This window comes from Esox lucius, chromosome 12, assembly GCF_011004845.1.
Source record: "Esox lucius isolate fEsoLuc1 chromosome 12, fEsoLuc1.pri, whole genome shotgun sequence".
Classification (NCBI taxonomy): Eukaryota; Metazoa; Chordata; class Actinopteri; order Esociformes; family Esocidae; genus Esox; species Esox lucius.
In genome coordinates, this window is record NC_047580.1 from 8,974,617 (window position 1) to 8,998,856 (window position 24,240).

The following is a 24,240-nucleotide window of genomic DNA, read 5'->3' on the forward strand; positions in this document are numbered from 1 at the left end:
TCGGACGGATTTTCCACCTCCCCCTGGAATGGTTAAGGTAGTATTATCTCCAGTCTATGTCAGTATTTTCTCAACCTCATGTGGAAATATGGGACTGAGGGTTCACTCTACTGTTTAGGACCACTTAATAGATTTTTTTACATTTATCAAATGAAGTGCAATTTCATCCACCCTCTAACCTCTAAATGAAATAATCGCCTCTGCAATCTGCTGTGAAACCTCAATCCTGAACACCCTGCATGTCAGAAATTAGGACTGAACAGACACTTCCCAATATCCCTACATAACCAGTCATCCCTTTTAGAAAACAACTTGGTTCAACACCTCAAAGACCCCTGCAAGACCACTTCCGATTGTCTTCACAGTAAATACCTTATGCTCATTTTCAAGTGCATCTTTATTTACAAACTTTGAAAAATAACAGTATTTACATTTTCTTATGTTACATAATATGTATACGATCGTTTCCCTGTGTAGTACAAATACTTCGACCCAGAGTGCCTAGGTTTATACTGAACAGTACCACAGTATAGGAGGTTTGTGGTTCATAGCAGGCTAGCGCTGAAAATGCAGCCGCTTAGCTGTACGTAATATTACTGGAGCTAAAACTAGCTCAGGTTGACTGTGTGCACTGATATGCGGCAAATTATCAAATATTGGCTTTGTTCACGCTGTTGTCAGTAATATTACATGTTAAAAATGCATTTGTGGGCTTTGACGGTCCGTGATGAACGAATGTACCAAAATCATTGTACCGGCGTCATTTTCAAACTCAAACATCTGGTTTTAGCAGAGACTATTTTAGTCTCTGGGATTCAGCAATAGTTTCACAGTCCAATGAGCTTCCTTTCTGCACATCATTTCAGTTGTCGCTAAGGGGTTGTCTTATATAATACACATCACATTAACGTACATACAACACAAACTAAATTATGAAACTACAACAGGCAACGTTTTGGTGTAAGTGAACAGCTCTCTCTTCCAGCAGAAAGAACCGACCACCAACAAAATCATTGTAACGAAATCAACCATCAACAAAATTATTGTAGTATGGCACATATCAAAAAATGCAGGAAATAAACACATTAGGTTGAAATATCAACAACAGTAAATTAAAGCCAACAAAGACAATTTCACAGGTAGCACACAGGCTTTTATAAAGGTAGGAACCACCACATTCATTTATTCAACATTTATGTCCAGAGTCTAAGCTATGGACCCAATAACGGGAATGATATTGCTGACCAGTGGATATATTACGGAAACACTATTGTCACCAACGCCAGTCCCTTGTTAATCCGTTCCTCTGTTCTCTCAAGAACACCCTCAATGGTAGTGTTACAAAGCAAATGAGTGCACTGCAGTATGAGATGCATCAGTTGTGTATAGATATTCATCTGTATGCATCTGTTTGTCTGAGTTTTCATTTCTTCACACCTGTGCTCTATGCCCCAGAGTCTGAGTCTGATTAGTCGCACCAGTGACAGCTTTAGAAACATTCAAATTTAAAGCGAACACGGAAAAAAGTCCCATTTAGAAAACACTGTTTCACTCGAGATATATGGAAGTATTTATGTATTTTCATTTCCAAAGTCCTCTGTGGGGCTTAGTTGAGTGACAATCTATCTAGTTGACTGGACAGAGTTAAGGTATTGCGTACGTGTGCTTCTTGATGGTTTTGTCTGGAAGCATGACGTCCTGGGTTCAAAGGTCGATAATGTCACTGCTTACGCTGGCTGAGTCATCTTGCCTGCTCACCTCCAGGTAGCTTTTCCTTCCCGCTCCGTTCCTCCCTGCCCTCCCCCTCTCAGAGTCTGGGGTGAAAAATGGCCTGGTGTCATCCCCCCTCTCATCCCCCAGATGACCCGTGGAGGCCCTGGAGTGGCGCAGCGACACGGGACAGGACACTGAGGAGGGGACACTTACTCCCCCATCCCCGGCCCAGCGGTGGCCCTGGTGAGAGGGCGTGGGGGGAGCCGTGACCTGCCTGCTGGGAACACTGCTGAGCACACTGCCCCCTAGCGGCACGGAGGACTCCGTGCGGGCTGAGGGCTCCTCGCTGCTGTCTGAGATCTGGGGGTCGCTGTTCCTGCGGAGCCAGGGCCCCTCCTGACTGCCGGCCGAGCCCGGGGAAGGAGTAGGCGACGGTGCGCAGAGGGGCTGGAACAGGCTCCCTCCGTGGAGGAGGTGCTCTCGGTGCAGGGCTTCATCGATGCTCCGGCTCAGGTCAATGGGGGAGGGAGGCCTCAGGTCGAACTCATAAAGAGACACCCGCGACTCCTTCTCCCGCTCCAGGCTGCCACTGAGCGAGCGCTGCGGGGGACGTCCTAGCGCCTGCATCCGAAGCAGGGACCCCGCAGAGCCATCCCACCCGCTCCTTTCCGCCGATCTGCCCCTCTGGTTGCGCCCCCGGTTGCTGTCCTTGATGCTGCGCACCTGTGAGGGCAGAGCCTCACAGTTCTGGTTTCGGATCAGGCTCTTGCTGATGTCGGCTCCGGAGCGTTCCTGCCCCGCCCAGTTGTTGGGCAACTCGCCCGTGCCTCCTCCGCCCCCTCCCACCCCGTTGCTCTCGGACTTCCCGCAGGTCTTCCCCGTCAGGCTCTGGACTATCTTGGCCCAGCAGGTGTGTTTGTTCGTCGACCCGGAGGACTGTCCGGGCGAGGGGAGATCGCCCGCAGCCCGGCTCTCCCCCGCCCCGCCGTCCCCTCTCCCTCGCCCCCCCCGGGGCCTCCAGAACACCCAGGAGCCCAGCAGGAGGAGAGAGAAGGCCCAGGCCAGCTCCAGCAGCCGGGCCCAGAAGTGCGTCAGCCACCAGGTCCAACTGAAGCGCGTCCAGTCCCCCAGGAGCCCGTAGAGCCACAGGCTGGTGTAGACATGGAGCGCGCAGCACAGCACCCCCAGGAGGGCGCACACCGCCAGCACGCGAGCCAGCACTAACCTGGTTCGCCTGCCCCCCGGCCAGGCTTTGACGGTCCTTCCCTCCTCTGGGACGGGCGGCTGGGCCGGGAGATTTCGCAGGCAGGGGAAGACGTAGCCCAGGTAGGCCAGGCAGAGAACCAGGCCCCAGCAGATGGACATGCACTGAAGGGTGAGCGGCACGATCGGGGACAGGGCCGGGGAGAGCAGGTCGGCCGCCAGCAGCAGAGTGCACTGCAGCACAGCCAGCACAGCTGCCAGCGCGGGGCGCTCCAGGGCAGAGGGCAGCAGGCTCAGCCCCGCCCCCTTGATGGAAAGCAGCGCCATGGCGCCCTGAGCCCACACCAACAAGGGCAGCGGGAGGTTGTAGAGAGCGGTCACGACGGGCCGAGGGATGACCTTCCTCGTCCCGTAGGGGTCAACCAGGAAGAGGGCGGCCCTGGCTGCGCCCCCCAGGAAGAGGAGGCCGTTGGCCAGGGCCAGGGCGCCGCGGTGTGGGCAGTGCATGCTGGGAGACAGAGCCAGGCCCAGGGCGGCTCCGGTCATGAGGAGCAGGAAGAGGCCGGCCGAGCCGTAGACATGGAGCTCCCAGGAGAAGGCCAGCGTCCTACTCAGGTCATCCCAGAGGAGAGAGGTGCCATTGGGTAGAGGCAAGGCGCTTGGCAGGGGTGAAGGGGTGGAAGACACAGTTGATGGGGGGAGGCGAGGGCGGCCTACGGGCGCAGAGTGGTTCCTCTGAGGCGAGTGGGTGTCATTTTTGGGGACATAGCGCCCCCTCGCGATTTGGAGAGAAGGGGTGGTGTGAACTGGGGTCGGCTCTGGAGGTGGACAAAGAAAATAACGTTACGTCAACGTACAAAACTCTCCTGAAACGTCTGTGATGATTAACAATAACATAATCATTCAAAATCATTGTCCTCAATAACAATGCCAAATCTAGCTTGAATACAACATTGTGGACATTTGAAGTTGACTATCTCCACCACTAGAGGGGGATACATGCCCATGAAAAATGAGAGCACAGTAGGTTCTCCCACAAGGCAGCAGAAAACCCACAGGGTGCTGAATATGTTGACCTTCTATAATCATACAAGGCCAAAGCTTTTCATAATGAGGACAAAAAATCACATAGTTGTGAAACACTCAACCAAACCCTCACAGACACGCACCAAATACTAAATAGTGACACTCTCTCTCTCTCTCCCTCCCTCTCTCTCTCTCAGACCCCCCAGGTAGAATGTGTTTATTTAAGACAGCTTCCAGTGTGGCCAGCGTGCGTCCTGGAGACTTAACCTGGCCTTTCATCTCCAGTGCAGCACAGATTAGACAGCACGCACACATTGCAAACCTCACAAGAAAGTGGTGTGTCTTACGAAACCGCAGACATCAGACCCACCCACACAAACACACGGAAGCGCACTGATGCACGGGCATTACACGCTGTACTCTAGGAAACATGGAGTGCATTACACACACTTGCATGTCAAACACGATGAAGTCTCCAGCCATTATTCATGTATTCTAATTGGAGCCCACTACTCAATTATGTAATTGATGGGATAATCTCTTTACGTAATCGTTGCGCTTTAATCAATATATCTGTGGGAATGGAAGATGACATTAAGTACATGATACACGCATTGCTGAAACTAAGACCTGCAACATGAGGAATACTGTGAATTCGAAAATAATTTAGACCCTTTCACTTTCTCCACAATTTGTTGCGTTATAACTTCATTTATAATTCGTCATCATTTTGTTGACTAATGACAAAGTTATAAGGCATATTTTTAGAAATGGGCGCTAATTTATTGAAAATGATACACTGAAATATCTTCTTCGCATAAGTATTCAGACCATTTGCCATGACGCCACGCTCAGAAACATCCTCTGTCCTTGAATCATCCACGAGACACCTCAACTTCCTCGCTACATCGGTAGCAAATTTAAATGATTACACATTATTTAAAAAGGCACACATCTGTCTATATAAAGAAACACAATACAGTGCAAAAACAAAGACATGAAGATTCACATGTGTTGAGTGACCGTTCGGTGTTGAGGCACTTCACTCGACTCCAAACCGCGGTACGTGATTGACTGGCGCCCTAAGACCTAGCCCCATCTTAGCTCACCCAATCAAAACCTTCAGTTTGGAACCACCAAAACTCTTCCTAGGGCTGGCCGTCTCACCAAACTAAATTATTAGGTGTTGGTCAAGGATGTGACCAAAAACCCAATGGCCACTCAATGCTTCACAGTTTCTCTGTGGAGATGGTAGAACCTGCCATAAATACAACCATCTCTTCGGTACTCCATCAATTAGACCTTTATGGAGTGGCTAGATCAAAGGCTCTTCTAAGCGAAAGTGTAAAAAGATTCTCTGGTCTGATGTGACCAGAACCAAACTTACAGGCCTGATTCGACAATTCACCACCATCCAATCTGACAGAAACTGAGAGGGTCAACTAAGAATAATGGGAGAAACTGCCCTAATGTAGATGTGCAAAGCTGGTGGAGTCATACCCAAGAAGACTCAGAGCTTTGATTGCTGACAAAGGTGATTCTACAAAGTACTGAATGAAGGGCCTGAATACATATGTACATAGGATATTTCAGTGTTTTTGTTTCCAGTAAAATGGCACCCATCCTGGTTATTATGGGGTACTGTATGAAGACTGACGGCCAAACAAATCCAGTCGATGACAGCAAAATGTGAAGAAAGTGGAGGCGTCTGAATGCCTTTAAAAGGGCTATAAATCTGTGGAAATGTCGGATCACATTAAGTGCTGAAACCAAGACCTGCCATACCTGAAATACTAGTTTTCTGCCATACCTGAAACACACAATATCAAAATCTCTCTGTGCAAAACAAGTAAACAGACATCGTTCCCAGAGCCCTCCACTACCCTGTTAAGCCCGCTAAAGCCAACAGCACTGCAAATCCCACTTCCCCTGATCACCAACAGCCAGCACTTTAACACTGAGATAACAGTTAGAGGGGTGGACTAACTCAACATACCACCATTAACAGTGTACCATTCCGAAGCCAAAGGGAGAGGTACATGTTAACACAAAACCACACACGTTTTCCTCATTTTACCGTCCTGGGGGGAATTTTCAGCCCCCACCAGAATATTAAAACCTAATCCCAAACACTTGAAGTCAGGAAATGGTGACAGATCGCGGTTTTGAGAGAGAACACTCTGCGCTCTTTCGGTCATACCTCACCCCAAAGAGTGACTCACGACCCTGGCAGGGGGACAGAGGTCTCACTCCCACAGACATTACACTTCTTGTCTCACTCTTTCTTCTGCCTGGTCTTTAACAAACATTCCCACATGCATATGGGAATGTACCTCAAACATTTCACATCTACTCAGGAAAAAGAGAACCCACACGCATATGGTCGTGCACACACACACACACACACACACACACACGTGTGTGTGTGTGTGTGTGTGTGTGTGTGTAACTCCCTCCTCTAACCTGAAGCTACTCATCCTGAGCAGCAGGACTTAGAAACGTCCCAGATGTGCTGATCCAATTTCACAGCTGGAGGCATTTAAACGTCCGGACTCTCTTACACACATACAAACACACACCCACAGACATACAAACACACACCCACAGACATACAAACACACACCCACACACATACAAACACACGCCCACACACACATACAAACACACGCCCACACACATACAAACACACGCCCACACACATACAAACACACGCCCACACACACATACAAACACACACCAACACACACACATATACACACACATACACAAACATACAGACACACCCACACACATACATACAGACACACGCACCCACACACACACATACAGACACACACCCACATACAAACACGCAATCACACACACAACCTACACACACACACACGACCCCCCCACACACATACACACATAGACACACACACCGACACATAGACACACACACATACAAACACACGCACCCACATACAGACACACACACACACACACACACACACACACACACACATACAAACACATACAGACACACACACAAAGACAAACATACACATATACAAACATACACACACATGCATCAGTACAGACACACAAGCTCACCCACACACATACTGACACACCCACATACAGTGAGGGAATATTATTTTATTTTGTATGTTTGCCCACTGGTAAAGAAATTATCAGTCTATGGTCACTGTTCAAATCCAGAAACACGCATGTCAAAAATGTTATAAATTGATTTGCATTTTAATGAGTGAAATAAGATTTTAATCCCCTTTCAATTACAAAGATCTCTGGCTCTCTGGTGTCTTTTATACAGGTAATGAGCTGAGATTAGGAGCACACTCTTAAAGGGAGTGCTCCTAATCTCAGTTTGTCACCTGTATGAGAGACATCTGTCCACAGAAGCAATCAATCAATCAGATTCCAAACTCTCCACCATGGCCAAGACCAAAGAGCTGTCCAAGGATGTCAGGGACAAGATTGTAGACCTACACAAGGCTGGAATGGGCTACAAGACCATCGCCAAGCAGCTTGGTGAGAAGGTGACAACAGTTGGTGCGATTATTTGCAAATGGAATAAACACAAAAGAACTACACAGGAGGATCTTGCCAATCTCAAGGCAGCCAAAAGACCAAAATCAAGCTCTTTGGCATCAACTCAACTTGCCGTGTTTGGAGAAGGAGGAATGCTGCCTATGACCCCAAGAACACCATCCCCACCGTCAAACATGGAGGTGGAAACATTATGCTTTGGTGGTGTTTTTCTGCTAATGGGACAGGACAACTTCACCACATCAAAGGGATGATGGACGGGGCCATGTACCGTCAAATCATGGGTGAGAACCTCCTTCCCTCAGCCAGGGCACTGAAAATGATTTGTGGATGAGTATTCCAGCATGACAATGACCCAAAACACACGGCCAAGGCAACAAAGGAGTGGCTCAAGAAGAAGCACATTAAGGTCCTGGAGTGGCCTAGCCAGTCTCCAGACCTTCACCCCATAGAAAATCTGGGGTGGGAGCTGAAGGTTTGAGTTGCCAAATGTCAGCCTCGAAAGCTTAATGACTTGGAGAAGATCTCCAAAGAGGAGTGGGACAAAATCCCTCCTGAGATGTGTGCAAACCTGGTGGCCAACTACAGGAAACATCTGACCTCTATGATTGTCAATAAGGATTTTGCCACCAAGTACGAAGTCATGTCTTGCAGAGGGTGAAATACTTATTTCACTCATTAAAATGCAAATCAATTCATAACATTTTTGACATGCGTTTTTCTGGATTTCTTTGTTGTTATTCTGTCTCTCACTATTCAAATAAACCTACCATTAAAATGATAGACTGATCATTTCTTTGACAGTGTGCAAATGCACAAAATCAGCATGGGATCAAAAAAATGCTTCCCTCACTGTACAGACACACTCACACACATTCAGACAAACACACCCACACACAGCCACACACATACAAACAGCCATACATACATACAAACACACACAGCCACGCACACACACATACAAACACACAGAAGTATTCAATCACCAACGAGGTGCAAATAAACACACAATTCCCAATTTTGGGAATCCCCTCAAAAGCCTGTTCTGCTAACACGTCTCTGTGTTACCATGGCAACGAGCCGTGACTTAGCAACCACGGCCAGAGTTCCATAGGGACGCATGGTCGTTCAGTTTCAGTACACTCCTGGGGGTGACCCACCTGACAGGGGCTTGTTTAAAACGGGTCTCAAACCTTGACCCGACTCATAAGGCCCATGTGTCCTACATTTCCGCTGCATTCCCTCCACTCCTCCATCACTCTCTCCCTACTTCTGGTTTTCATCAGTCACCTGGTGGGCTTTTTTTCTGCCTTAGGCTCTCGACCACAAAACCACACGGCCTCTCTCACTGCCCACCGTATTGTTAAACTCTTGGCGTCACTCTTTGTGTCCTTCTTGTTTTCTTCTACTGTACCTACGTGATATAATCTTTTCACTGCTCTCCCTCCCTCTCTCTTTCTCTCTTTCTCACCTCCTGTTTTGCCCTCCCTGCAAACCTGCTCCTCCGCTTTCCATCCATAACTCTCCCTCTCTCTCTCTCTCTCTCTCTCTCTCTCTCTCTCGCCCACCACATCGCTGCCTAGTCTCTTCTTTGAACCTATTCCAGGGACTTCCAGTAAAAAACTCCAGCTGCATAAATAATTCCAATCCACATCATCACAGGCCAAGGAAACATAGGGCCCATCAAAGCAGCCATTGTTTTCCACCAGGGCCCCTACAACACCCAAAAGCCTCCCCTCTCTACCTGTCTTGGTGGATTGGCGGGTGACACTTGCTGTACTTCCTGGTTCAGTAGCCTTCCTCAGTTGTTTGGTTGTGCTTGACAAAGTACCCCTGAGTTCTGTGGTTGTTGCCGTGGTGGCCGATCCTTGTGTGGTGGCACTTGTCTGTTGATTGGTTGAGTTGGTAACGGGCCCACGGGGTGCCGCTGACTGTGGCTGTTGATTGCTTGAGATCGGAGTGGCGGATCGGGGAGACGGTGATTTCACTGTGGAGTTCTGTCCAGCTATGGGTCCGTCTGTGGCTTTAGTAGTGTTAGCTGTAATATCAAATGAAGAATAGGACAACAAGTATGAAACCGCCTCTATAATGACAACTACTGGCGCTCCAGCTGTTGTTGCTAATCGCTACTTGGCCGAAGAAATGTTTCATTACTTTGACTAAGTTGGGGTTACCTTAAGATGAATGCCCTAACTTAAAGCCACTTTCAATCAATGCGAAAATGTAAAGTAAATATACATGCCAGTGTTATGTTATAACAATATGACTGCTACAATAGTTATAACATGAAGAATCCCGGAAAGATTACACCATAGCCCTCATGCTTCAGTTATGGATTAATCTAGTTTACCAGGCCTCCCAGTTAAAACCTTAAATTATAGCCATATCTTTATATTTAATAGTTTCTTACCTGTCTCTACTTCCTGGACCACAGGAACAACTGTCCATTTAATTTCAGGTGACTGCGTGGATAGGGTCCTACTGGCCGGAGTCAAGGCAGATAGGTGCGGCTGGACACTGAGGCTGACCGTCGGGTCCACCAGTGCTTTGTCCATTTTGGAAGGCTCTTCGCCATAAGCCGTCTGAGCCTCTGGCCGTAACTGTGGCATCCCACCCGACGTGGTCAAGGCAACCGGTGACTCCTCTTCCACAACGGCCAAAACTGCAGGGATGAGTTCACTCCCTGACCCGGTTGTCTGCCAATCATCCATGTCCCCTGGTTGGATGAGTCCATCGGATTCCCTGAGCCCTGACGTCACCGGTTCAGCCTCTGAGGGTTTGGTGGGTGGAAGCGGTTTTGGACCACTTGCGGATCCAACTGCGCTTGATTCTGGCGTTAGCAGACCCGTCTTGATCTGAACGGAAGTGGGCTGGCTTTGGGCTGACCCAACATTGAATGTCTGAGAGGGAGGAAAGTGTCGACTGAGGCCTGTCATTCTGGTCCTTGTTGTGGGAGCACCAGTCACCCCCCCAACTCCTCTCTCCGTGGGCCAATCCCTGCTGGTTACCCTGACGGACACATCGCCCCAACCACTGGGACGAGATGAGGGCAGGGTGGGTTGTGGGGATAGAGTGAGGACGGGGTCGGGAACCGAAGGGGACGATCTGACGCTCACTTGGCCAGAGGAGGGATGAAGGGAGGACAGGATGAGGGTGAGGATGAGGATGGATGCAGGGGCCATTGTCTGGCTCTTGAGGGCGATGGTTTTACAGGGTCCCTCGTCTCTCTGTCTGTCCGTCACACCATCCTCTTTATGGGACCTGGACACAGCAGTAACAGAGACAACTGGATAAGATTCACTCAGTAAATATTATAGTATTCATGGATGATGGAAATAGAAAGTTTCGCAGGGAACAAGTTCATTTACACTTTACGACACAGCATAGACACACGCTTTCCGACACAGCATAGACACACGCTTTACGACACAGCATAGACACACGCTTCACGACACAGTATAAACACACGCTTTACGACACAGCATAGACGCACTTTGCGACACAGCATAGACGCACTTTGCGACACAGCATAGACGCACTTTGCGACACAGCATAGACGCACTTTGCGACACAGCATAGACGCACTTTGCGACACAGCATAGACGCACTTTGCGACACAGCATAGACGCACTTTGCGACACAGTATACAGGCATGTTTTACGATACAGAAGACACGCATGCTATACAAGATAGCACATACACACACTTTACAACACTACAGGGCACAGTTTCGGGGTCAAATGCGGCAACCAAATTGAAAAGATGTTTGTCTGTCCGGCGTAGTTGGGTTTATAGACATGGACTGTGTGCGTCTCTTTTTCTCTGTTGAGGAGCTTTTCTGTAGACTGTATAAGCGACGTATAGCTGTTCTGCATTGCTGACTCAGAGGGCAGGTAACTGAATTCTCCCAAAGGTCTGAGCAGCACAACACCCCGCACACACCTGCAAGCACATATTGGACCTTTGCCTGCAACTTAAGTCGCACAGCGCAGAAAAGCCTCAGAATGACAAGAACAAAGACCACAGATGGTTTCACTCCTCCAAGGCACAAGGGCACTCTTGCTGCTTTAGTCTCTCTCTCTCGGTCTCTCTCTCTTATTGGTTACTTCCATCTACCTCTCTATATCTGAAACTAACACTTCTTTCTATTGGTGAACTCTGTTTCTCTCAGTCACTGTCTACAATTATCTCCATGCCTCCTCAATCACTACCCAGTAAACTAAAATGACTACTATGACCAGATATTCACTGAAGAAGAATTATGTTACTGTTGATGTTATTTACTCACTGTTAATATTTTAGACAATGTTACTGACAGTGTTCACAAACCTAATATTCTAACTGATATGTGACAAACACAGAAATTATTATTACACAACATATCTGTGCCTAGGATTTGAACACACCCTTTTGGTTCTTAACATTTCAAGCATCCCACTCTACCACTATGACTGTCTCAATTCATGATTTCATCCTTATTCCTGCTCTTTGCTTCAATGGGAATCTCAGCTACAGTATGTAAAATAAAATATACTTATAACATTTCAGGAGTGACATTAAAGCGGACTAATGCTCTCTTTCTTCCAGCATTGATTTAAGTGATAGCTACTTCACTGAACACTGTGTACTAACAACTATTGAGTTGTGTATTCTACCCACCTTGCTAGCTTAAGATTAATGCACTTACTGTCCGAAGATGAACGTTAAATGTCTAAAACAAAATGTTTTTTTATGAAATCAATGATAAGCAAATCTGATATTCCAGCTAGACAGTGTGCCCCCCCACAGCTCTTTAATGACCAAACCTATAATGGCTTGGACATTACTTGGACCACTCAGGAAGTAAACAAAACCTCTAAAGCAATATGTCGCATAAGCTCCCGTTCACCATCATAAAACGTCCACTGGATAATGTTGTGCCAAGACCATTTAAGGGACCTAATGGCAACATTTCCGACAGTCCTTACGACGTCCCCTATTTATGGGGTAATATGACGCTCTGTTCATCTGAATTTTTCCAGCTTGAATATTCGTTTGACTGGTGTTTTCGGTAACTTCATCTGAAGGTGACGCAGTAAGACAGTGACTGAGGGGCCCAGAGGCTCCTACAATACATGAATCATGCAACATGACCACATAATCCTATCAGTCACAGACAAAACAGATGTTATTCTGTCTAATCCGCACAGTCGTCATCCCTGTCCATCTCAAATAGGGGTCAGATATTGAGTCAGAGGATAAACTAGGGAAATAAGGGGACATCCTTTGTAAGACCAGTGTTGAGCTCCTCTGGTAGCCAAGGGCCTCAGTGGAGAATGGGGTGGCCAGCGCTAAAACACCTGATCCAACTCGTGGATGGCTTGAACCAGGTGTGTTGGAGCTGAGCTGAAACAAGAGCAAAGACCGGAATAATTCCGTCCCCAGGTCTTATTAAAAACACCCCCTTACTTGAACATAGCTGCTGCTTCAGAACCCACCCCTCCATCCGCTAGCAGCTGTAGTGACTCACAGAACAGGATGAAACCATCCCAAGGCAAAGATCAGCGTACTCTTACTGAATCCTAATATTAACCATTTGGGAGGAAACATTTCTTTTTTTTTAGGATCAGTATCTAGGCCAAACTCATCCTACTCCATATGACTCACACACTGTCCTTCAACGCCGATAATGTCTTATTCGCTTGCATGTAGAATAACAGGCTGCTGCGGCCTAATCCTGAAGTGTGTGTTTAACGCTAAGACTCATTATGTGCTAAGTCGTGTGGTTATGGGGGGAGAAATACAGTACTTTCTTGTGTACATGTTTTACTAACCTTGTGGGAACTGAAATTCCCTGCAAGGATAGTTAAACAAGGAAAGGTGGACATAGTGTGACATTTCGCTGGTCACAAAGAGGCCATTTGCAGTTTAATAAGGGTTATGTTTATTGTAAAAGTTACAACAATTGGGGTTAGAATTATGGGTTTGTAGTTATGTTTAGGATTACCCTTGGAGTTACTTATGTTTTTAGGGAAATGGGAACATTGGATTTGTAATGGGATTTTAAATAAATTTTTACCCCCTCTGGGATATAGATTCCTAAAAGGTAACTGTTGTGTGTGGGGGTGTGTGTGTGTGTGTGTGTGTGTGTGTGTGTAGGTAGGTAAGGGCACAATCATGGACGTGCGAGGCCAGTCTGTTTGTACATGTGTGGAATTGTAAATCTCAAAAAAAGATCTTTGCTCAGAATTTGTGACGCTCACATACTTCCACATCAAACAGAGCTGATTTATAGCAAAGCCAGAAAAAGAGAGAGAGAGCGAGAGAGACAGTAGGAATGAGTGATAGAGTATAACAATGAGGCCTTTACAGTTCTGCACATTCATTTGATCATCCTGTTTTTGCAGGATTGCATCTAAAACACTATAATTAATCTTTCCTGTTTCTGCGGAAGGTTTATCACACTGCAAGAAAGTCCGCTTAAGGCACAGCATCTGTGTGCACCTTCTCACAGTAGTCTTGCTGTTTATTTCCCTTCCCACTCAACTATCTCACCCTCAGACTCCAGCCTTCTGTTGGCCAATCCACCTCCAGTTCATCACTCCATTTCCCCCTCTTCCTTTCCCTCCCTCGTTGCGGTGTTCTTTCCAACACGGTTGTGTTTTACACACAGGGAGTGGGATGAAGTATACGGGCCATGAAGATAGAAAAGATAAGCATAACAGGAGGAAAAAACCCCATTAACGAGCGAGGGAAGAGATCACACAGGGAAGCAAAGTAAAGGAGATGGAAAAAGATAGGATAGTATAGAATGAAGCAGATAGAGGGAGGTAGAGACAGGTTTAGCAGGACCAAGAAAGGAGTGGAATTATGTAGTTAGAAATGTGGATATTATAAAGATCAAAATTTGGGAGGGGATTTGATTTTCTAAACACGCTGTTCAATACATGACTACCGCATAAACAGAGAAAGCGTTTGACGAAGGAAAAGGCATTGGACAGCCATCTAAATAAAAGTACTGAATACACGAGAAGTCGCAATATTTAAAAATATAGAGAATATGCTAAAGGAGGAAAAAAGTTCTGCTGTATTTGATCAGGTAGAGCTGATTAGTGCTTGGTGGTAAGAATGAAAACGACTCCCAAACGGTACTTGTAGTCATGATATAAATGCCACTGACAGGGGGAACTGTGAACTATTAATTTGTCAGTCAATGTTAGTATTCAGTAGGTTAACAGTGATTAAACAGAAGAATCACATTGATGAAGGGATTCATGTTTTTCACACTTTGCTGTTTTGTTTTTTTATGCAGTATTATGATTAAAACATTTTCTGTAAAAAATAAAAAACAAATGTTCTGCCTACAGCCAATCAATGATACCCTAATACCTACAGCCAATCAGGGTGATACCCTTAACACAAGCACCAACATAACTTTGTTAAAGCTACACTAGATAGGATTTATTCAGTAAAAAAAAACAAAAGTGCCAGTGGAATGTCATTATAAAAATTTTGGTGCACGCCACTACTTCCCGGTCAAGCCCATTCCAGCCAATGGCCTTCTACGAGGCAGGCTTTCCTCCTTAACTTATTTTGTGAATGCGCATTTTACCTGGACTCTCTGTAGCTAGCCACCAGGAACCTTAAGCTAATGTTAGCAAGGCTACGATGAAAGTCGTCAAACTCTGAGTTAGCGCATTTTTTGGAACAGGTAATTCCATTTTTCATATTTTTATTCGGAATGTGATTCTCTATCGGGCATTGGTACAGAAAGGCTTTCTGATGGGTGAGTAATTATAAAATGCTGTAATACTTTTTTTTGACTGAAACAATCCTACAAATGTTTTTTATTTAACCAATAAATGTTTCTAACTACAGTACTGTAGCTATCTAGCTAAAACATTGCCACCATGCAACCAAAATTAGGAGCACAGAAATGCAAGGACAAATCTAAAAGAGGCCGTGGCATTTAAACGATGCCCAATTGGCACTAAGGGCCTAAAGTGTGCCAAGAAAACATCCCCCACACCATTACACCACCACCACCAGCCTGCACAGTGGTAACAAGGCATGATGGATCCATGTTCTCATTCTGTTTATGCCAAATTCTGACTCTATCATCTGAATGTCTCAGCAGAAATCGAGACTCATCAGACCAGGCAACATTCTTCCAGTCTTCAACTCTCCAATTTTGGTGAGCTTGTGCAAATTGTAGACTCTTTTTTCCTATTTGTAGTGGAGATGAGTGGTACCCGGTGGGTTCTTCTGCTGTTGTAGCCCATCCGCCTCAAGGTTGTGCGTGTTGTGGCTTCACAAATGCTTTGCTGCATACCTTGGTTGTAACGAGTGGTTATTGCAGTCAAAGTTGCTCTTCTATCAGCTTGAATCAGTCGGCCCATTCTCCTCTGACCTCTAGCATCAACAAGGCATTTTTGCCCACAGGACTGCCGCATACTGGATGTTTTTCCCTTTTCACACCATTCTTTGTAAACCCCAGAAATGGTTGTGCGTGAAAATCCCAGTAACTGAGCAGATTGTGAAATACTCAGACCAGCCCGTCTGGCACCATCAACCATGCCACGCTCAAAATTGCTTAAATCACCTTTCTTTCCCATTCTGACATTCAGTTTGGAGTTCAGGAGACTGTCTTGACTAGGACCACACCCCTAAATGCATTGAAGCAACTGCCATGTGATTGGTTGATTAGATAATTGCATTAAAGAGAAATTGAACAGGTGTTCCTAATAATCCTTTAGGTGAATGTATGTGTAGCAGTTAAGTAATGGCAGAAAAAAAATAAATCTGGAATATTCCCCACCCATTCATGACAGTGGGGCCCAATGGGACGTTTAAGAGAGAAGCCCCCTCCTCCTCTGAATCAATCTCAAAAGTAAATTTTGTCATTCTCTCGCACACGCACGTTCTCAAAGGGGTTTTGTGCGAAGGCCTGTGCTGTAGTTATTCCCATGGTAGAGGGCAGATGGGTGCCAAAAGAGGAGGGTATTTATATCCTGATGTCTGCCCCAGGGGGCCAGAGAACACAGAGTAGTTGCTTCGGAATGGAGTTTGGAGGGTGGGGGAGTGGGGAGGTCGCGGCAAACACAGTGCCACTCACAGTAACGTCTTTATCCAGCTTAAGGAATGGCTGAGGACAGTTCATATCATATAGGAGAGCAGTATGCAACAAGCAGAGGCTTGACGGACATTAACCCACACCGAAAACCTCTGTGTTTCTCATTCATCATTTGTTTTTTGTCGTTTTAAGTGAAGCGCCAACTTGTTTATCACCTATCTCCATGACTGATCGAAACGTGTTTTCGCACGGCTCTCTTGTCCCTTTGCAGTAGACATATGGTGAGAAGTTAGTTTGGAACATCGTGTGGCACTAAAATCAACAATAGCAATTTTTCTTCGCAACACAAAGTATCACAAAAATTGCAATACATATTGTTTTTACAACTACAGTCAGTATTGTGATAAATACTGAAAAATGATAAAGCCCCAAAAACAATAACAACAAACATTTTAAAACATTAATAAGACTTCCAGCAACTAAGTGTATACCCGACTAATAACATTAACATTGGTATTGCTAATCTCCTCTACAGAACAGCAAAACAGCTGCAAAGCAAACACTTATTTCCAAAACCAAATGGTTTCTAAAAACCAAAGGGAAAATTATTTACAATATATAAGTAAATTCTTTAAGTTCAAACTAAACTCCTGAATGTGAAAATAAACCATGCCACTTTTGTAGTAGCAGGGAGAATAACCTCTCCTTTCTGAAAGAAATCTCTGTTCTATGTTGAACCAAAATGACCACATATGACAGCCATTTTGACCAACACAGTGCCCAAATTGACTTGCATGCACGCTGACAAACACACACACACACACACACACACACTTTCTCTCTCTCTCTCTCACATTTTCTTCCATAGACACATTTTTGCCTGATTCCAGAAAGTCTGAGTGTCTGCAACGACCGTTTTCTGGAGTAAATATCTTCAAAAACAGACACTAGACTGTTTGTGTACAGAGAGATCTCGGAGTTCTCCCCAGCAAGACCCATTTTGAACAGTGATATACTAGCCAATATATCTGTGTGGGTCAGTGTGTGTGTCAAAGTGACTGTAGGGTGAACAATATCAAGGTGGATTTCTAATTAACAGTCACAAGACAACTACAAAAAAGGCAAATTATGGGAGCGAGGGAGACAAAGACTGTCGGTGGGCGAAAGAAAAATAAAGGATGTGAGAACAAGAGCGGGAGAAAGAGATATAGCTAATCCAAGGACAATGAACAGACTAATACCATGCATGCAGTCACAGAGAGAGACGGAGAATCCAGAGAGTAGGAGTGGCCAGGTCTCCACGACAACACATAGATGGAGAGAGAGGGAGGGGAGAGAGAGAAATAGGACTCTTTTTGAGGGTGGATGCGGAGAGCTGCACAACATTGCTGCCACAAAATGAGTGACAGTGTCTGACATACCAACAAATCTGTGGTATGCAGTTCTTTTTCAATTAATTGGTTCAATTTTTTTCTATTAATTGTCTTGTTGAGGATATTTACTTCTATCTTGTTCTATTTAATAATAATAGTCAACGTAAATTAAGGGGTATTTACAGAGTACGCTTTGACAATATATGCAATGCTACGTCATGCAAATGAAGCTATTAGAATAGATGAGAGAGGGAGGAAGTGGTAGAGAGAAATGTAGAGAGATAGGGTAGATGGATAGAAACAGACAGAACTAGAGAGGTAGAGGAAGAGATAGAAACAGAGAACGCTGTGTGCGGCTGGACACAGTATGGTTCCACAGACCAACAGGACAATTACAGTATTCATCTACATCCCCCTAGGTACACACATCCAGCCTATAAGGGAAAGGAGAGAGAGGTGTGTGTGCGTGGTATGAAAGGGGTGAAGGACATGGGAGGTACATGGGCATTTTGACCATTGAGATTCTGCCAATCTTGCTGGAATGGACAAACTCTCATCACACAAGTACGTCCCTCCCTGAAAACACACTCCCCGACATGTCAAGTGAGACAACATGAGGAGGCATGCACACGTTTACTGACTGAACGATCAAATGATAAGTGCTGCAAGCTGTGGGTCGATTATGCATAGCTATCATGACCTGGTGAAAGGTATTCACTCTTGGCCCATACACAGAATCAGGAACCAGCCACCAATGATGACCCTGAGCTTTGAGGCTCTAACCACGTCCGTGGAGACATGGGCCACACAGATGGATAGTTTGCATGATGAATTCTTAGAGGTGATTGGTTTACTGGGCTCTTTATTATGGCTCCGGAACCAGTCGAGTCCTGTCTTCAGGTTTTGATCTCTGGATGAGGTAGATATCCAGCTATGTCAGGGGCAGACGTTGTTCTCTGATGTTCTCCTTTTCTGAGACAGGCTACAGTTCAAAGGCGAACTTGGACAAGGTGGGATTTTAGCTGCAGTTCAACATACTCATGCAGACACACAAGCGTGCACACAAACACCAGACACAAGTCAACTGTGGGTCACCTTGGCAACACTGGTGAATGGAGCATACTTCATGCAACTTTTTAAAAACCCATTAACAAAACAAGTTACTCGTTAGGATGTAGAAAACAGTTCATATTTAGCAGACCCAACTGATCGAAACAGCTGTTAGTTGTGGAAAACTGAGTCTGCCCAACCCAAGACCGTGACTCATCCAAACGGATCACTTTCACTGAATGTAAAAGACATACATTGTGTTACGCCGTCCAGAAATGCGTTACATTGTTCATATTGCATGTCATATCACATAATAAACTATCACGGCATTTCAGACAACAGGAATTACTCATTTGGCATCTACACACGTATTCTGTCTAAGTCTTCTATTTGTGGCAGCTCTTCGTACCTCTGTGTGATGTGCCAATTGCTCCGTCATTAAATGTTTTTGTGTGTGTTGTGGGTAATGCATGCGGGCATTTAATCTCGAGTGTTTTGTCTGTCAAATATGTTAAATATCTGCGCTGGGCACTTCACTATCTGGAGAGGATAACCACACCATTATCCTGTCAGCTTTACAAGCCACTCTCACCTAACATATGACAGAACGATAAACTCCTAACAGATTGAGGCCATAAATTGGCTATGATATCCCATACCTTCAAGGTGGTCCCGAGAGTTTATCTGCACGTGTCCGCCAATTGATAGACCCTTTTCAAACCTAACTTTCTCTTCAGTCACAGTATCAAAGCAGACGATAAAACCTCTCAGAGCAGAAGACAGAGGTTTCTGGGACTAATATTCGAGCAGGCATATCTACGTTTTTTCCTTTTCTCAATCCAAATCTTCTGTCAGGTCTCCACATTAAATCCAGTAGCACTAGCTTGCGAGTTTTATTCAATCCAGAGGCGCGCTGGCACGCCCCCCTTCTCCCCCTCCCTCTGCCGGATCCTGCTGCGGCTGCGGTTGAAATCCTGATGAGAAACAGGTGGATATGGATTCTCCAACAGCTCTGATCTTTCTCGGACTTCGGCCTCGGTTGGGCAAAACTCGTAAACCCTCAAACACAACACGTGCCAGGTTGAGTTGACCTCGGGCACACTTTCAAATGTGCACGCTAATGCCAAGCCACACGCACGCAAAAGAATGAGGTGTGTTGTGCACAACTTGTTGCTTGTTCTCGCCTCGAACCCTACGTAGAGTCTACACGCGTTAGAGATTTTAATCAACCCCTCGTAGCATGCGTGACCATCTCTTTCTGAAGATGGCTAAATTGAAGACCAGGGCCCTAGACCGGTCTATTAGTGGGCCTAATTAAAAATGTGCAACTTTTAGTGAGGATATTGCAATAATCTGTATCATATCGATAATCAGCACTGACTTTCCTTGACCGGATCTGAACGTTTGGATCCAAACAAACGACGATGCTGAGGTCTCAGCTCACGAAGAATGTCCGCATAAGTCCGAGTCTCCACCGTGCTTGTCAGCTCAGATAAATGACAGAAGCCACTTAAATATTGAGTTTGATGTCATTCATTCATATAGAAAAAATATAGCACGATCAAATATCGCGTACATTAGCCGAAATAACAAACTGCATACGATATATTGACGCGAATCAATGGTTACGTCACACGTGGATCATTAATAGCCAGTAGTCCAGTCGCATGTTCTCGGTTAAGGTTTGATGTATTGCCATGCTTGCCTTTCATCTTTCTACACCTACCTGCGCTCCTATGTCTTGTACGTCCTTAGAATGACGTCTTCTGCGTCAGATTATGATTCGGGCATGGCTGCGGGCACAGCGTATCCAATCCACAGCCCACTGTCACGCACTTCCAACCTCTGGTAAACCGGAATTATATAGGCTGAAATACAGAAAGTCAGCCTTGTGTCGCTATTTTCTTCTGCAGTTGGTTCCTTCAACTCCGCGATCAACCATACCAGCAGGAACAAGCGCTCTAACTCACGCCCACTTCAGATTCCTCCGTCTTTTCCAGCCTCTCTTCTTCCCTCTCCCTACCTTTCCCCTGTCTCTCTCTCTCCCTCCCTCCCTCCGTTTATTTGGCTCACATGCGGATCAACATGATTGCTTACCGACTGCCCAGCGCCGTTTAAGGCTATATACACAACCGCACAGCTCCACCCAGGAGTCCCTGGGCAAACACCAATAATCCTTTACATTCTCAGTCTTCCGTTGGAGAAAACTGATGCATGAATTTTCCACTCACACATTTTAAAGTAGGTTTTCCACCCCCTCTCACATTCTTCCTCGCTGTATCTGTAGATTAATAATAAACTCAGTATGTAATTAACATCACATACACAGGTGATTCATTTTCTGTTTCAACCTTCCTAATGGATAGTATTTCCGTTGTGACATTATCATCATAAAAAAGCTACTGAATGACACCGCAGTGTGAGAAAATACTTCCCAGGCCAACATATTACTGTCAGTTCAGAATGCTGTTGCAGTAAATAAAGTGATTATTACTTGCTGTCATTCCCAGAAACCATAAAACATGTACGAGCCTGCTTTGACACTGGACTTCGGGGCAGCTCCAAGAAAAAAGGCTTGTTTGTACATAGAAAGTAACCAACCATTCATGAGGTAATGTGGGACTTTCAGCAAAGGCTGGAGGAGAATAACGGAGCACAGGAGAGACAAAGGGGTTGGAACGGTGTTCTCATAGTGAAACTCTACCCTCCTCTATCTATAACAGCCTTTGGCTCTAGAGGAGAGACAGCCAAAGCCGCTGGCGCTTGCGATTGCCTGTGCCAAGCCCTGCACCCTGCATCCTGGCTCCATGCCACACATTGTCGCCTCCCCCCGGTCACTCCTTCACTTACCCGAGGATGGTGCACGCAGGTAATTCAGAAAGACACTCCAGCTGAGAGTGAGACCCAAACAGACAGATGACACGCATGTGCGCTCTCACACAATGTGTTCTGTCCTTGTTTGAGGACAAGTTTTCACACGTAACCAACTACAAAGATAATGTTATCTGAGCTGTCCATGGACGCTGTGTCAACAAAATCCCATCGAGTGCAGGGAGCTTGTTTTTTCCGGAGACAATAGTAGACCCTCACCTATCCTCCGTTTCTCATTTTTGAGCTACCTATCCACACCATAGACACTACACAGCTATGTACTGCAGCAATAACCCAGACATGTAAACAGTCAATAACCCAGACATGTAAACAGTCATTAACCCAGTCATGTAAACAGTCATTAACCCAGTCATGTAAACAGTCAATAACCCAGACATGTAAACAGTCATTAACCCAGACATGTAAACAGTCATTAACCCAGTCATGTAAACAGTCAATAACCCAGACATGTAAACAGTCAATAACCCAGACATGTAAACAGTCAATAACCCAGACATGTAAACAGTCAATAACCCAGGCATGTAAACAGTCAATAACCCATACATGTAAACAGTCAATAACCCAGACATGTAAACATTCAATAACCCAGACATGTAAACAGTCAATAACCCAGACATGGAAACAGTCAATAACCCAGACATGTAAACAGCCATTAACCCAGACATGTAAACAGCCATTAACCCAGTCATGTAAACAGTCAATAACCCAGACATGTAAACAGCCAATAACCCAGACATGTAAACAGCCATTAACCCAGACATGTAAACAGCCATTAACCCAGACATGTAAACAGCCATTAACCCAGACATGTAAACAGTCAATTAAACATGCATTTGAATTGTCATTATATTCTGCTAGACAACGGAGATGGCAGTCACAGATTGTTGATTACACTTAGACTTCTTTGTCTAAGTGCAGACAAGTAATCTTTCTTTTTCTTTCTTTCAGATACTCTAAGACATATCTGAGGAACTAAAATAACCTTTACAGCTCTAAGGATTTTCCTAAGACCATTACATGAGTAGTGAGTCACTGAGACCAAGAACCTTGGCGTGAACAGGGGGTGGGATAAGAGAACGACCAGAGCATACGCAAATCAATGTGCATTTGTGTTTAGACAAAATATTTGAAATATGAAAAATGCTGTGAGTTCGAAAACAAACTCAGGCAGGGCATCGGAGTCGAGCAGAGACCCAAAACATCTATCATATCTTCTCTCTCTCTCTCACACACACACACACACACACACACGGTTAAAGGTCCTTCTAGCCACTTGCTTTCTGAATACAATGAGCGCGTGTTTCCGCCTCTGTCGTTGTCTCACAAAGAGAGTTTGTTCCACTCTCATGCATGTATCGGTCAATTATTTTGACAAGAGTGGAAAAGAGTAAGCCAGAGAGAATTCAACTGAGCTGATTTCTCTACAACAATGTGATTGGTGCAAGGAAGCTGCTTGCGAGCTGTGATTTGGTCATTACAGTTTGTAAATGTGTTATATGAAAACTTGTAGCCATGTACAGCCCATTTTTTGATGTTGGATATAATGACACCTATGGCAAGCGATGTGTGGGTGTTTACACAATGGGTGTGACCCCGAAGCCAGCACACATACTGTACGCTATATGAATGACCACAGGAATGTGCATGAGTGTGAATGGGAGAGTGTGTTGGCATGTGTTTAGGGTATAAGCGGGGTATTACCCAGCCACGTTCCCTGGGTAATGAGATTACGATAATCCGGCCTTCTCACTGGGAGGGGGGGGTCCTGATTCAGCTGACATCATCCAAAAGGCCCCCGCCAGTCACCACCCCGGGTGTCCATCTGTGTGCCTGCATGAAATAGGAGATGGTATCTATATGGGTCTCAAGAAAATATATATATATCTGTAAGATAAAGATGAAAACGTATTGGGACAGAGAGGTCCACTTAAAGAGATGAATTGATGACCTAAGCCAAATGATTCACACAGAGACTCACCAGGAGCCATATACCTGTCTTAGTTAAAACAAATTTTCCTGAGCTGAGAGTCGGTTGGTCCACATACACAGTCAAGCACATGTTATGTTACCTACTGGAAGTCAGACACACACACAGACACACACACACACACACACACACACGCAGTAGATCAAGCACCTTCCTGGGACAAAATGAGTTAGATGCATACCACTGGGTCATTAGAAGTTCTAGACTGCGATGGAAAAAATGCTGTCCTGCCAGCAAGACACACAAGTCTGCATCTGAATCAAAAGGAACCGACGTTTCCAGGCATGGCGCTCCGTCTCAAATAAACAACAGTGTGAGATCAGATCTAAGGGCCATATCCACTCTATGATGAACCTTTCCTTATTAGGTGCGGCACAGGGTTCTCACACGATTAT

General features: G+C 45.5%; 1 protein-coding gene across 3 annotated transcripts; it reads right to left on the minus strand.

The window, feature by feature from the left end:
* Positions 1–379: 379 nt before the first annotated feature.
* LOC105028990 (proline-rich transmembrane protein 3) lies at positions 380–23,707 on the minus strand. Of its 3 annotated transcripts, none has more exons than XM_013132400.4 (4): positions 23,560–23,707; positions 9,902–10,752; positions 9,236–9,529; positions 380–3,734 (listed from the first exon to the last, which is right to left on the minus strand). In XM_013132400.4, the coding sequence occupies exons 2-4, from the start codon at positions 10,671–10,673 to the stop codon at positions 1,705–1,707; spliced, it is 3,096 nt and encodes a 1,031-aa protein (XP_012987854.3). In that variant the 5' UTR covers positions 10,674–10,752; positions 23,560–23,707; the 3' UTR covers positions 380–1,704. The 3 variants fall into 3 exon arrangements, with proteins under 3 accessions (XP_012987854.3, XP_010900384.4, XP_010900386.4); XM_010902082.5 differs by lacking the exon at positions 23,560–23,707 and adding an exon at positions 20,693–21,016; XM_010902084.5 differs by lacking the exon at positions 23,560–23,707 and adding an exon at positions 19,626–20,668.
* Between the last annotated feature and the right edge of the window lie 533 nt (positions 23,708–24,240).